The sequence below is a fragment of the Dromiciops gliroides genome, chromosome 1 (assembly GCF_019393635.1).
Source record: "Dromiciops gliroides isolate mDroGli1 chromosome 1, mDroGli1.pri, whole genome shotgun sequence".
Taxonomy (NCBI): domain Eukaryota; kingdom Metazoa; phylum Chordata; class Mammalia; order Microbiotheria; family Microbiotheriidae; genus Dromiciops; species Dromiciops gliroides.
Genome location: NC_057861.1, coordinates 489,617,819 through 489,632,832, shown reverse-complemented (window position 1 = coordinate 489,632,832; position 15,014 = coordinate 489,617,819). Strand labels below are relative to the sequence as shown.

The following is a 15,014-nucleotide window of genomic DNA, read 5'->3' as shown; positions in this document are numbered from 1 at the left end:
TGCCCTAGCAATATTATTTTAAGAACAACTTTGGGCAAATAAGTCTTTCTGACTCTGATAAATACCCAAATTAACTACAAAGGACATATGAAGGAAGACACTATCGGCATCCAGAGAAAGAACTGATAAGTAGAAGTATGTATAGAATGATTATATATGTGTGTGTGTGTGTGTAGATAGATACACTTATTTGTGTCTAATGGTAGCCATCTATAGGGTGGAAACTGGGAAAAAAGAAGACATTTACATGATAACTTTATTATGTATTTAAAAGGAATGTTATGTTATACATAATAGACTTGCACTTTCATGTGCAATCATCTTAAATTATACTATGTTATGGAAATGCTTGTTTTATTCCATAATGAAAAATTAAATAAAGAAAAATTTAAAAAGAAAGACACTTAGGAGTATGTGTGTTGAGGTGAGGGAGTGGGCAGAGGCAGCAGGGCTTGGATGCTGATGAATTAAGTAATGGAAAGCAGAAAACCTGAATTACAGTAGGGGCATCAAGTCTCCGAAACAGTGAAGGCTAGAGAAGAGGCCAGCTGTGTAAAGAGGTAGAAAGCAGCATCCAGGGTTCGCTCCCAGAATAGGTGCCTTTACTCACTCTGTATGGGGATGGGCTCACAACTCCCAATGCCATATTCACAGTTGTAGAGTTGTCCTCTTTGGTTAGGGGATGTCCTTTCCAGGGGGGCTCCCACCACCAGGCTGTGGAGAGAAGTGGAAACCTAGTGTTAATCATTGGGACAGGAGAGAGAGAGAGTCACCGAAGAATATCCTTATTATTAGCATTAGATAGGGGAAGCTAGGTGGTGCAGTGGATAGAGCACTGGCCCTGGAGTCAGGAGGACCTGAGTTCAGATTCGGCCTCAGGCACTTAACACTTACTAGCTGTGTGACCCTAGGCAAGTCACTTAACCCCAATTGCCTCACCAAAACCAAAAACCAAAAAACAAAAAAGCATTAGATAGAGTAGACACTTTGGAGGAGAAAGTTGCATCACTCTGAGAGATGTAAGTATATCAAGGAAGAAAGTTTGTATACTTAAGAGAGGAGAGAATTCCTTGGAATTCCTAGTATCATTTTTACAATGTTCCCAATTCCACTACAGAGACTAGGCTCTTTGTGACTTCTTCCTACCTCCTAGTATTAGAGAAAACTTTTAAAAGAAGAAAATATTGGGGAGGATGAAGGTACACGTAAGGGAAAGGGAGAAATAAGTATAAAGCATCTACTATATACATATATATGTGTATATATATATACACATACACATATACATACATACACACACACTAATATGTATTGTGGAAATTTATTTTGATTTGGGGACCCTACCTTTGGGCTGAGATTAGAAAGCCTTAGGCCCTCAGGGTCTCTTTTGTGTGGGAGGTACTGGTGCCCCTCCCCCTCTGCTTCAGCTGAGCCAAAAAGCCCCGTGGGCTGTACAAGACCCCAGGTCAGACAGCTGGGGGAAAGAGCCCCAGCTCCTTCCACCCTGAGAGGATTTATCCAAGAGATCCTCGGCTTGTCCAGGCCAGGCTCTGGTGTAGCCCATGCTGAGGTCCCTAGGCGTGCAGCAGGGGGCACAGGCCCCTGGAGCTCTGGGTATGATATGCATGAGACACTTGAGCATCTCTGTCCCCCCAGCTGCAGCCCTGGCTGGCGGATTAGCTTGGGGTCTGTGGGGGCGCAAAAAGCCCTGAGATTTGAGTGGAGAGAAGTAAGCTATATGTAGGCCTGGGAGTTAGATGGAAGGGAGGCCAGCAGACAAGATTAAGAGGGGGTTGACGAGATTAAGAGAGCAGAAAGGCTGGAGCACTAAGAGACGGGGGAAGGAGAAAAAGCTAAGAGCAAGAAGGGACAGAGGCCTATCCGGAGAAGGGGGGCTGACAAGACGAACGGAACAGAGAAGGACACTGGAGCACTAGGAGAACGAAAGGAGAGGTCAGTGAGAGAGAAACACAGGGGTTTAGCGGTTCAGTAAGGAGAGGAAAGTAGGGATAGACAAAGCGAAAGGGGCTCGGAGTTAGCCTAAACCACTTCTGGATTATATTGTATCCAAATCCTTACCGAGAACCCTCATATAGGACGACAGAGTGCCCAAATTCAGCTCCATCTGACTGGAAAACTGTAGGATTGTCTGTGTCCAGGTTGAATCCATGAGAAGAGGCCAAAGCTGAAGGGAGGAGAGTAAAATAATCAATAAACAGGTGCCTGGCACTGTCCTAATTGCTGGGTATACAAAGGAAGGCAGAAAGAGTCTCTGTTCTCAAGGAACTTCTGGGAGAGACAACATGAAAACAAATATGTACAAACAGGAAAGACTAGAAATAGTCAAGAGGGAAGGTACTGGAGTTAAAGGGAATTGGTGGTGGGGGGGGGCAGCTAGATGGCACAGTGGATAGAGCACCAGCCCTGGATTCAGGAGGACCTGAGTTCAAATCTGACCTAAGACCCTTGATACTTACTAGCTGTGTGACCCTCAGCAAGTCACTTAACCCCAATTGCCTCACCCCAAAATAAATAAATAAATGAATGAATGAATGAATAAACAAACAAACAAACAAATAAATAAATAAATAAAAAGGAATTGGGAAAGACTCCCTATAGTAGGTAGAATTTTGGCTGAGACTTGAAGGAAGCCAAGAGGTGGAGATACGGGAGAGCAGGCTTGGGGGATAACCGAGGACAGCCAATGAAAATGCCCAGAATGGGGAGCTGAAGTCTCTTGTTGAAGGAACACCAAGGAAGCCGGAGAGGGGTTGATTTTCCTGCCCTTTCCCATCATCTCAATTCAGCTCTACCTAATAAACACTAAATGCCCACTATGTGTAAGACACTTAACTGGGTTTCAAAGGTAAGACTCATTCCCTGAATTTGTGTAGCTTATATAATTTGATGATTTGTCCAAAAACAACTATTGGATGCCACATTATATATCTTGTACCACAGTCTGTGTTGGTGGGGTTAATTCCATGTTCCTGAACTCTAAAATTCTCTTATCTGAGCACAATCTGACATTGTTCCACCTCTCCCTTCCCATTCTTCGTCCACACTGTGACCTTAAATCCTTGGGCTCCTCAGTTCCTTCAGAGGCCTTCGCTCTAGCACTAGTTACACTCTTCCCCTTCCCCAATTTGACTCCTTGGTGAAACAGCGCTTCCTTGAGTCCTTTGCTCTCTTATCATATCACTGATCTACCTCTTCTAAGTCTCAGCCTTGGATCACTCCCACCATCTGCCACTTTCACTCACATACTACTGAAAAAAAAACAACAACCCAGAAAAATCACAAAATCATTCTGTGTCCACTCCAAATTTGTTCTCAACTAGGCCCTCCCCATGTCAGTCAGGACAATCCCTTTTCACCTCCCTAATTGAATCTAATCACTGTGGTGGCTTTTCCAAACCTTTTCACCCTTCCTCAAATCTTCCATGGCTTCCCCTCCCCAACCCCTTCCGCTGAGAACCTTGCCTCGTATTTTACTAAAAGAACTGAGACCATTCACAAGTGCTCCCTCTTCTCTCCTCCTTATCTCACATCATCCATATGACTTCTGCCACTAGCTCCTTCTTCCCCCTTGTCTGACTAATGAGGTGGCCCTTCTTGCCAAGGAGCATCCCTCTACATGTACAAGGGATCCAATTCCACCCCATCTTCTCCAGAAAACTGCTCCCTTTTTCATCCCCACTCATCTTCCCTCACTTCTTCCACTGGCTGCTTCCCCCCTTGCCTAGAAATATACTCATGCCTTCCTCATCCTCATCCCTCATTAGATTCATCCCTTTGCTATTATTCCACATCTCTCCTCCCTTTCATGGCTAAACTTCCTGAGAAGTCTGTCTCCAATAGGTACCTCAACTATCTCATTGTATGGATTCTGATCTCATCATTCAACCAAAACTATTCTCTTCACAGTTACTAACAGTCTTAATTGCCAAATACTATGGCCTTTTCTCAATCCTCAACCTTCTCATTTCTCTGTAGCTTTTGACACTATTATTCATCCTCTTCTCCCTATTTTCTTCTCTCTCCATTTTAATGGTGCTATTCCCTCTTTCTGCCTATCTGCTGAGTACTCAGTTTTCTTTTCTGGAAATTCGTCTAGGTCATGCCTACTAACTGTAGGTGCTCCAGAGGGCTCTGTACCAGGTTCTCTTCTCCCTCTCTGTGGATTTCACTTGGTGATCTTATAAGTTCCCATGGATTCATTATCACTATTATACTGACAAGGGGGCAGGAAGGTGGTGAAGTGGATAAAGCACTGGCCCTGGATTCAGGAGGACCTGAGTTCAAATTCTGCCTCAGACACTTAACACTTACTAGCTGTGTGACCCTGGGCAAGTCACTTAACCCTCATTGCCCTGCCAAAAAACAAAAACAAAAACTACTATGCTGACAAATAAAGTCTACTTATCCAGCCCTAATCTCTCAACAGTACTCCAGCTTTCAATCTCCAAATGGCTATTAACATCTAAAACTGGATATCCCATAACATCTTAAACTCGATATGTACGAAGTTGAATGCATTATCTTTTTCCCAAACTCTCTTCCTAACCTCCCTATTACTGTTTAGGGTACCATCAACCTCTCAGTCACTCAGACTTGCAACCAAGGCATCATTCTCGAATTCTCTCTCTCTCTTTCTCACTCTCTTTCACGCTCACACATCCAATTTGTTGCTAAGCCCTGTTGATTTTACCTTTGTAACATCTGTCTTATTTGTTTCCTTCTCTCCTTTGACACAGCCACTCACTTGTATGTGGATTATTGCAAAAGCCTGCAGGTCTCCTTGCCATAAGTTCTTCCTTACTCCAGTCAGACCTCCACCTAGCTGTTGAAGTCATCTTCTTAAAATGCAAGTCTAACCATTTCACACACCCTCTTGTCCACTCAATAAACTTCATTGGCTCCCTATCATCTCCAGGATCAAATATAGAATACTATGTAGTTTTTCAAAGTCTTTTATAACCTAACCCCTCTCCAATAACTTTTCAGTCTTCTTATACCTTACATCCCCCCACACACACCCATTATGAACCCCAGTGAATGACACTGGCCTCCTTGTTGTTCCTCAAACAAAATAGATACTCATGGGGAATTTTCTTTTTTTTTTTTTCAAAGAAGCCTAGGGGTTTTATTTGCACTAGTACAAAATGAAGTAGATAATATCAGGAAAACAAAATACGCATTCTGTACAACAGTGCAAATTGAATGAACAAGAACAAAATAAAGAAACTCAACACTGTACAATTATAACAATCAAGAAATTTGGCACCAAAGAAGGTATGATAAAATGTGTTTCTCTCATTACTTATTTTTTTGGTTTTTTGGTTTTTTTTGTTTTTTTTGCAGGCAATGGGGGTTAAGTGACTTGCCCAGGGTCACACAGCTAGTAAGTGTCAAGTGTCTGAGGCCGGATTTGAACTCAGGGAGTCCTGAATCCAGGGCCGGTGCTTTAACCACTGCACCATCTAGCTGCCCCTCTCTCATTACTTTTTATATTTGTTTTAAATAAACATTTTTATTTAAAGTTTTGAGTTTAAATTTTATCCCTCCTTCCCTCCCTCACCTCCCCCCATCCTGAGGAGGTAAGCAATTGGCTATAGATTATACATGTGCAATTAGGTAAAACATTATCATATTAGGCCTTTTGTATAAGAAGATTTGAATAAAAGAAAAAAATGAAAGAAAATGAAAAATAGCATGATTCAGTCTGTGTTCAATCAATATCAGTTCTTTTTTTTGGAGGTGGATAGTATGTTTCATCATCAGTCCCTTGGGATTGTCTTGGTTCATTGTATTGCTGTGAATAGCTAAGTCATTCACAGTTCTTCCTCAAGCAATATGCTGTCACTATGTACAATGTTCTCCTGGTTCTGCTCATTTCATTCTATATCACTTTATCTACGTTTTTCTAGGCCTTTCAGAAATCATCCTGCTTGTCATTTCTTATAGCACAATAATATTCCATTAAATCATGTACCACAGTTTGTTTAGCCATTCCCCAATTGATGGGCATTCCTTTAATATGCAATTCTTAGCCACCACAATAAGCTGCTATAAAAATTTTTGTACAAATAGGTCTTTTTCTCTTTTTTGTAACGTCTTTGGAATATAAACCTAGAAGTGGTATTGCTGGATCAAAGGGTATGCAGAGTTTGATAGCCTTTTGGGCATAGTTCCAAATTGCTCTCCAGAATGGTTGGATGAGTTCACAACTCTACCAACAGTGGATTAGCATCTCAGTTTTCTCATGGAGCATTTTCATTGACTGTCCTCCATACCTGGATCCTCTTCCTCCTCATCTCTACCTACTCGTTTCTCTGGTTTCCTTCCAGCCCAAGCTAAAATCCTACCTTCTGCAGGAAGCTTTTCCCAATGCCCTTTAATACTAGTATCTTCTCTCTGTTGACTATTTCCAATTTATCCTGTTGTTTGTCCTTCATTTTCAAAAAGGACCGATATGTCATGAGGGTGATGTCTTGACTTGCACATGAATTGGATTTAGTGAGGCAGAGCTGCATGATGGCCTGATATCCTGTGTATAGCTTAGTACATAGTTGTTTGCATGCTTTTCCCCCCTTTAGGCTGAGCTCCCTGAAAGCAGCCACTGTCTTGCCTTTCTTTGAATTCTAGCATCTTCTGACTGCAAATCAAGTGCACTGTCCACTACACCACCTACCTGTCTTTGAAATAAAGTTAGACGGCAGGTCCCTTAAGTTGGAATCAGATTATTAGACTTGGGTGTGTGGATTTTATTTGGTAGGTAATAGGGAGCTACTGAAAGTTTTTGAGCAGGGTAAACACAAGTCTGGCATCAGTATTAATTAGAAAGGAGTGAGGGAGAACAGTTTGTAGCTACAGTAATAACCCAAGACCTTGAACTGGGACAGGTCAGTGGGAGTAGAAAGGAAAAGGTGACAGGGATATTTCAAATGTAGACTTAATACGATTTGGCAACTAATTTTATGTAGGAGAGAGGGGGAATCAAAGATGCCTTTTTGATTTTGAGACAAGGTGACTAAAGAAATGGTGTTGCTACTAACAAAAATGAATTGGTTAAGAGGACTAGGTTTGGGGAAAGGCAATAAGGTGTCTTGGGGGCAACTCACAACAGCTCTGTGAGGTAGGTATTATAAGCATTATTAATGCTTTAAGATTTTTCCAACTAAGTCCAATTTTGGTAAGGGCTGAGGAGAACCCTGAAGGGTTGAGTGTCTCTGAAGCCAAAGAGAAACAATATCTAGGAGGAGAGCCTGATCAGCTAATTATCTCAAATGCTTCCAGGTGTGGAGAATAAGAACTGAGAAACATTGATGCCTCTGATGATTAGGTCACTGAAGACCAAGAAAACGGATTCAATTGAGTAATGGGGAGGAAATCAGATGAAAAGGAAGTTGAGAAGGAGGAGGAAGCGAGAACTCCCAAGAAAGTTGATTCAATCCAGTAGTGGGAAGTAAGTCAAATTAAAAGAAGTTAGAGTGGGTGAAATATAGTCAGGAAATGTAAACAAAGAGTTTAGTGATGAAGGGTGAAGGGCCTACGTGAGATGACGACATAGAGGGGCAATGGATTGAAGTGAAGGTGGCTCTTTTTCTTGTTTTTTGGGAATGAAGGGAAATGTTCATAATCTTAGGTGATGGGGAAGTAATGAACAAGCAAAGAGCAAGGGGCTGAAGAAACAAAAAAGAGAAGCCTGTGTCTTTTCTCTCCCTTTCAGCCTTAACTTCCCTGGGCATCTTGTCTCCCATTCTCAAATGCCCTTCATATCTCTTCTCACTGCTTTCTATATGACCCGTCTTAAGTCTAGCACATTTGTTGCCTCAGAGGATAAATCGTTACATTGATGTCTGGTTGATTTGACATCCTAATTCTTCTTTTCATTGATCTTCCTTCTTCCCCTTACCTGCTTTTAATTCTTTCCAATAAAGTGTAAAACAAGTGTAATGCTACAGGATCATAATAAGATTCTTCAAAGTTTGATTCTGGAAATGAGGATTTTGAATCAAGACAGCTCAATTCTGTTTACTTTAGGCTTCTCTGAAATGTGTTCACATTGGCAACATTCCTCCCTGTAGTTCCTTAGCAGCCCCAAATCTGAGCATGACCACATTTCTTACTTAGTTAAGTAGGAACCAAATCTCCAGAATCTCACATGCTAGTAGCTCTCACTCTCAAAGTTGGCAATTGACTGACCCTTCTCAATCCTCCTTCCCTTCAAGCTAAGCCTGTATCCAGTTACCCACAAAGTTGAGGGTCCCTCACTTACCCATTAGCAGGACAAGAGCAGCAGAATTCATGGATGGAAGCTTTAGGGGAGTTGTATGTATCCAGTCTTCATCCAAGTCCCAGGGTAGTGGTTGACACCAAGACCAAATGGACACAGCAATAGAGGAAGAGAAGTGTTCTGTAGACAAACTAGCCTGGAAGGGAAGTCTTTTAATGACTCAGAGATAGAGGCGGAGAAGGGATGCTAAAAATAGATTAGTAAGGGGCTAAGTGAACTTCCAATCTATTAAGTTTAAAGAGGATGTTTGTGACTTAGATCTCTTTTTGGGTGTGACTGACAAGATTTAAATGAAGCCAGAAGATCCTCTCACAGCAAAAACAAAGGCAGTTTTTAGGCTTTTGGTTTCAATTAGAGCTTGAATTTGGGACCATTAGGTGACACAATGGATAGAATGCTTGGCTTGAATGAATTCAAATCCAGCTTCAGACACTCACTAGCTGTGTGACCCTAGACAAGTCACCTAACCCTATTTGCCTCAGTCATCAACTCTTGTTGATGCTATTTTTGGGTTTTCTTAACAAAGATATGGAGCGGTTTGCCATTTCCTTCTCCAGTTCATTTTTACAGATGAAGAACTGAGGCAAATAGAGTTAGATGACTTCCCCAGGGTCACACAGCTAGTTCGTATCTGAGGCCAGATTTGAATTCATGAAAATGAGTTTGTCTTCCAGATTCCATGCTCAGTGCTCTATCCACTGCTCTACCTGAAACAAACAAACAAACATCACTTTCTGGATTCTGCCTAGAGAATGTAATGTAATAGGTGAAGTGTGTTCAGTTGAATTGAACTTTCAGGAGCATTTGAAGATCAACTGTTGTTTCCTTTTTCCTATCTCCAAATATGAGTCATTATAAAAGCATATCTTCCTTTCTACCCCAGAGAGTAATCACAAGGCCATTTCTCTTTTCTCCTTTCTGTTTTCTCCCTCTTTCCATATAGAGATTAAATTTTTTTGACCTCCAGACCTATTATTGTCCTCCATCATACACCCTTCAATTCCCAGAACTCTGAAGTGTCATCTTTTGGGGTTCTTATTTGAGTCCTGATATATTACTCATAGGTATTATTCTCCTTATGGTCAAATAAAGTCTACAAGCATTTATTAAACACCTCTGGGTATGCAAAGAAATGCAAAAATAGTCATTTCCTGCCCTCAAGGAGCTCACAGATTAATGGGGGAGACAACATTTATGTAAAAACAAGATACAATATACAAACATATATGTATATATAGGTATACATATGTGTGTATATATATACACATATATACATATATACACACACAGGATAAATTGGAAAGGCCCTACAATTAAAGAGGGCTGGAAAGGCATTGCACAGAAAAGGAGGTTTTTTGCTCAGATTTAAAAGAAGTCAGAAGATGTGAGACAAGGAGGGGAAGAATTCCAGGCATAGGACATAGTCAGCAAAACTGAATGGGCGGGGCAGCCAGGTGGCACAGTAGATAGAGCACCAGCCCTGGATTCAGGAGGACCCCAGTTCAAATCTGGCCTCAGACACTTCACACTTACTAGCTATGTGACCCTGGGCAAGTCACTTAACCCTCATTGCCCTGCAAAAAATAAAAAATAAAAAGGAATAAAAAAAACTGAATGGGGCAAGGGGATGGAAGGTCTTGCTCTAAGAATAGCAAGGAAGCAAGTGTCACTTAGAGTAATCTGAAGGAAGTGAGATGTAAGAAGACTAGAAAGTCGGGTGGCGAGGGTCATTAAGAAGGAGAACTAGAACTTAAATACCATATACTGCTCCTCAACCTCAGAATTCCTCCTCTATTTTTTCCTAGACTTCCTCCTCACCCCAACTTTTAAAAACAGCTCTTCTGGGGCAGCTAGATGGCGCAGTGGATAGAGCACCAGCCATGGAGTCAGGAGTACCTGAGTTCAAATTCGGCCTCAGACACTTAACACTTACTAGCTGTGTGACCCTGGGCAAGTCACTTAACCCCAATTGCCTCACTAAAAAAAAAAATAAAAACAAAACCAAACAAACAAAACCCAGCTCTTCCCATTCATTCATTCATCCATATTTACATCAAAACACCTATTATGGGCATGTCCCTGCTCCCCATTTAGAGCCCAGAGAACTGGTTTCTGGGTACTGATGTTCTTTAGAGAAATGTTAACATAATTTTTACAGAAGAATGCAGGATTTCCAGTGCCAAGATGGCAGAATATGGAATGAATCATCTGAAGCCCTGCCAGATTCCCCTCCAAACAACTAGAAAACCACCTCAAAATTGGTCCAGGAGCAGGGAAGCAGCTTACCAGCCTGGCAAGAAAAGTCCATCTTACTGTCCCTGGGGAGCGAGCAAGGTCTGAGAGCAGCAGCAGCCAGCCTCACAGCAGGGGGCCTGTGGCAGGGCTCTAAGCCTGGGACAATCCACAGGCAGGACCCCACCTTTTTGCAAACCAGATGTCCCCTAGGCAAGTGAGCAGTTTGAGTTGCACAGTAAGGTCCCACCCCAAAGATCCCACCCCCAGCACAAGCCAAAGGGAGGCCTTGACCCCACTGCTGACTAGTAGTGAAGCCCCTCCCCAAGGCTGGCCAAGAGTGCAAGAGTGAGATCCCACCCCTGAGAGCTACCAGCAGAGAGACTCTTTCCATAGAAATCCAGCTACATGGCACCACCCCTGGGGCAGGCCAGAAGCTAAGCACTACACCCAGGGTGGGGTGGGAAGGGGGAGACAACAGGGAGGATCTATCCCGCCAGTACAAGCCAGAAGGGAAGCCTGCCCTACAGAGAAAGCAAGCAACTAAGCCCTGAAGCCCAGTGAAAGCCAGCAGTAAGATCCAGAGTCCCAGCATAAAAGCTTAAGACAGTACAGGACTAGAGCTCAACTCTCACATAAAAACACCAAGTTAAAGAAAACAACGGAGAAATGAGCGAAAACACCCCAAACAAAACAAAACAAAAGCTTGACTATAGACACTTACTATAGTGATAGGGAGGATCAAGGCATAAACTTAGAAGAGGACAATTGCGCCAAAATGGCTACACGTGAAGGCTCAAAGAAAACTAATTTGGTTTTAGGTCCAAAAAGAACTCCTGGAAGAGCTTAAAAAGGATTTTAAAAAGCAAATTAGAGAAGTAGAAGAAAAATTTGGAAAAGAAATGAGAGTAATGTAAGAGAACCATGAAAAAAGAGTCAATAGAATGGGAAAAGATATACTAACATTTACCAAGGAAAATTACTCCCTAAAAAACAGAATTGGCCAAATGGAAAAGGAAGTACAAAAGCTCACAAAAGCACCAAATGTTTTAGCATCCAAATTTTTGAAGAAGTGAATTAGTTATAGGAAGAAATAGATAATAAACCTATACTAGTGGGGGACCTTAACTGTCCCCCTCTCAGAACTGGATAAAACTAACTAAAAAATAAGCAACAAAGAAATTAAGGAAGTGAATAAAATTATGGAAAAGTTATATATGCTGAATCAAAAATATCATAGTCTAAGCTCTGTGATCCTTTGGTGCTGAAGCTGCCGGGTCCTGTGTAATCCTGATTGTTGTTCCTTGATATTGAAAGTATTTCTTTCTGACTGCTTGCAGTATTTTCTCCTTTACTTGATAATTCTGGAATTTGGCTACAATATTCCTTGGAGTTTTCCTTTTGGGGTCTTTTTCAGGAGATGATTAGTGAATTCTTTCAATGATTTTTACCCCTCTGGTTCTAAGACATTGGGGCAGTTCTCCTTGATAATGTCATGAAATATGCTGCCCATGTTTTTTTGTTTTTTGTTTTATCATGGTCCTCATGTAGTCCAATTATTCTTGGATTGTCATTCCTGGATGTATTTTCCAGGTCTGTTGTTTTTCTGGAAGTATTTTACATTTTCCCTACTTTTATATTCTTTTGATTCTGCTTTACTTCTTCCTGTTCTCATTGAGTCATTAGCTCCTATTTGCCCAATTCTGATTCTTAAAGAATTATTTTCCCCAGTGTGATATTTAAAATCTAAACGTGTGGTCACCTTACATTAGAAGCTTTAGCACCAGTCTTTGGGCATTAAGCATTTATTAAAGCATGCCAGGTATTAGTAAAAAGAGAACACATGGAGTTCAGAAAGTTAAGAAAAGGACTATCTAGCCTAGAGCTCCAGACTGGTCTGGTTCTTCCTCAAGTTTTCTACCATGAGCCTGCTTCAACCATGAACTGCTCAAGCAAACTGAGTGTGGAAGCTTTTTATAGGTCCAGAGGAGAGGCAGTCCTTACACACTGCTTCAAGCTGATTGATTAGCATCATCTAAAACCATTGGCTCACTGGACTTGAGGATGGTCTTGTGTTGATGACATAGTCCACAGCCTCTGAGAACACTCCCTCTTGGGAGTCAGCCAGGTGTGGCTTTAATTGAATTAACTTTAAATAGGTTAATCAGCAAAGTCATTCTCAATCAGTCTCAGGTGGGGCCTTTGGGTATCTGCCAAATGCCATTATTTTCTCACACCTGTCAGCTTTTGTACCTCCTTTTCCATTTAGCCAGTTTATTAATTTTTTTTGGGGGGGGCAATGGGGGTTAAGTGAGTTGCCCAGGGTCACACAGCTAGCTAGTGTCAAGTGTCTGAGGCCGGATTTGAACCCAGATACTCCTGAATCCAGGGCTGGTGCTTTATCCACTGCACCATCTAGCTGCCCCTCAGTTGAATTTTTTAATGAGTTGTTTTCCTTAGTCAATTTTCCCCTTCTTTTTCTAAGCTATTGACTCTCTCTTGTGTAACTCTCATTTCTTTTCCCAATTTTTCTTCTACCTCTCTTATTTGGTTTATAAAGTCTTTTTTGAGCTCTTCCAAGAAGGCTTTTTGGTCTTGAGACCAATTTTTCTTCCCTTTTAAGTCTTCACATGTAGGTGTTTTGAGATTGTTGTCCTCTGAATTTATGTTTTGTCCTTCCTGTTGCCATAGTAATTTTCTATGGTGGTTTCATATTCATATTTTAGCTTCCTTCATGCTGTTTAAAGTTGAATTCTATTCCTGGGGTATAGTGTGCACTATCCCAAGCTTCTTTTGCTGGGGGCCAGGGGCCCAGTCACTGACTTTCTGCTCTGAGGCCTTAGCAGCTTGCAGCTTGCAGTTTGCAGCTTGCTCACTACACTGGAATGGCCTAACCTAGTTGGGCCTGTTGGGTAGCAGATATCCCAACTGGCAGATTGCCTTGTGAGTTGGAGCTGGAGGCCTCACAGCTGGCCTGCTGTGCCACTAGCTCACTGAGCTAGGACTGAGGGTCCTCAGCTGCTGATCTGTGCTGTGGATAAGAACCTTTTTATGGCTTGCCCAGACACCTTCTGCACTGAGTTGTGCTCCCCTTTTACTCAGGTGAGACAGCCCTTTCCTGAAGACCTTCTAGGTTATCTTAAGTTGGAAGATTGTTTCACTCCATCTTTTTGTAGGTTCTGCAGCTCCAGAATCCATTTAGAGGTTTAGTTTATTATTGTTTCTGAGGGAAATTTGGGAGAGCTCAGGCAACCTCCTGGCTTTACTCTGCCATCTTGGCTCCACCTCTGGAATTTAAATATGCTAGATGTCTGGAAAAAATTGAATGGGAATAGAAAGGAATACACCTTTTTCTTAGAAGTACATTGGCATGTACACAAATATTAGGACATAAAAACCTCACAAACCCAGACAGAAAAGCAGAAATAGTAAACACATCCTTTTCAGATCATAATGCAATAAAATTACATTAAATAATGGACAATGGAAAGAGATGAAAAATTAATTAGAAATTAAATAATCTAATCCTTAAAAAGTATGTCAAAGAACAAATTATAGAAACAATCAATAATTTCACTAAAGAAAATGACAACAATGAGACATCATGTCAAAATTTATGGGATTCAGTCAAAGCAGAACTTTGGGGGAAATTTCTATCTCTAATTGTTTACATCAATAAAATAGAGAAAAAGGAGATCAATGATTTGGAAATGAAACCAAAAAACTCGAATATGATCAAATTAAAAATCCCCAGATGGATTCACAAGTGAATTGTACGAAACATTTAAACAACAATTAATCCCAATACTATATAAAGTATTTGGGAAAGTAGGTGAAGGAGTTCTACCAAATTCCTTTCATGATACAAATATGGTACTGATACACAAACCAGGAAGAGTCAAAACAGAGAAAGAAAATTATAGACCAATTTCCTTATTGAATATTGATACAAAATTTTGAATAAAATACTACTAAAGAGATTACTGCACTATTTCATACAGATCATATACTATGACTGGATGTAATTTATACCAGGAATGCAGGGCTGCTTCAACATTAGGAAAACTATCAGCATAATTAAACATATGAATAACAAAATCAACAGAAATCATATGATTATTTCAGTAGATGCAGAAAAAGCATTTGACAAAATACAGCACCCATTCCAATAAAAACCCTGGAGAGTTTGGAATAAATGGAGCTTACCTTAAAATGATAAATAATATTTATCTTAGGTACAGCTAGGTGGCACAGTGGATAAAGCACTGGCCTTGGATTCAGGAGGACCTGAGTTCAAATCTGGCCTCAGACACTTGACACTTAACTAGCTGTGTGACCCTGGGCAGGTCACTTAACCCACATTGCTCTGCCAAAAAAAAAAATTATCTTAAAAATCAGTAGGCATTATCTGTAATGGGGATATGTTATAAATCTTTCTAATATATCAGGGGTGAAGCAAGGATACAAAATAAACTTACACAAA

At 41.0% G+C, this 15,014-nt stretch overlaps 1 protein-coding gene across 1 annotated transcript in view; it reads right to left on the bottom strand.

The window, feature by feature from the left end:
- Positions 1–8,409, bottom strand: part of LOC122729484 (integrin alpha-D-like) — a 41,567-nt gene extending 33,158 nt beyond the window's left edge. The window contains exons 1-3 of the mRNA XM_043968386.1: positions 8,282–8,409; positions 2,080–2,185; positions 611–714 (exon numbers count right to left, since the gene is read on the bottom strand). Of these exons, the coding sequence (XP_043824321.1) occupies positions 611–714; positions 2,080–2,185; positions 8,282–8,312 (241 nt within the window). The 5' untranslated portion in view covers positions 8,313–8,409. The remainder of the gene's footprint in view (positions 1–610; positions 715–2,079; positions 2,186–8,281) is intronic.
- Positions 8,410–15,014: the final 6,605 nt, after the last annotated feature.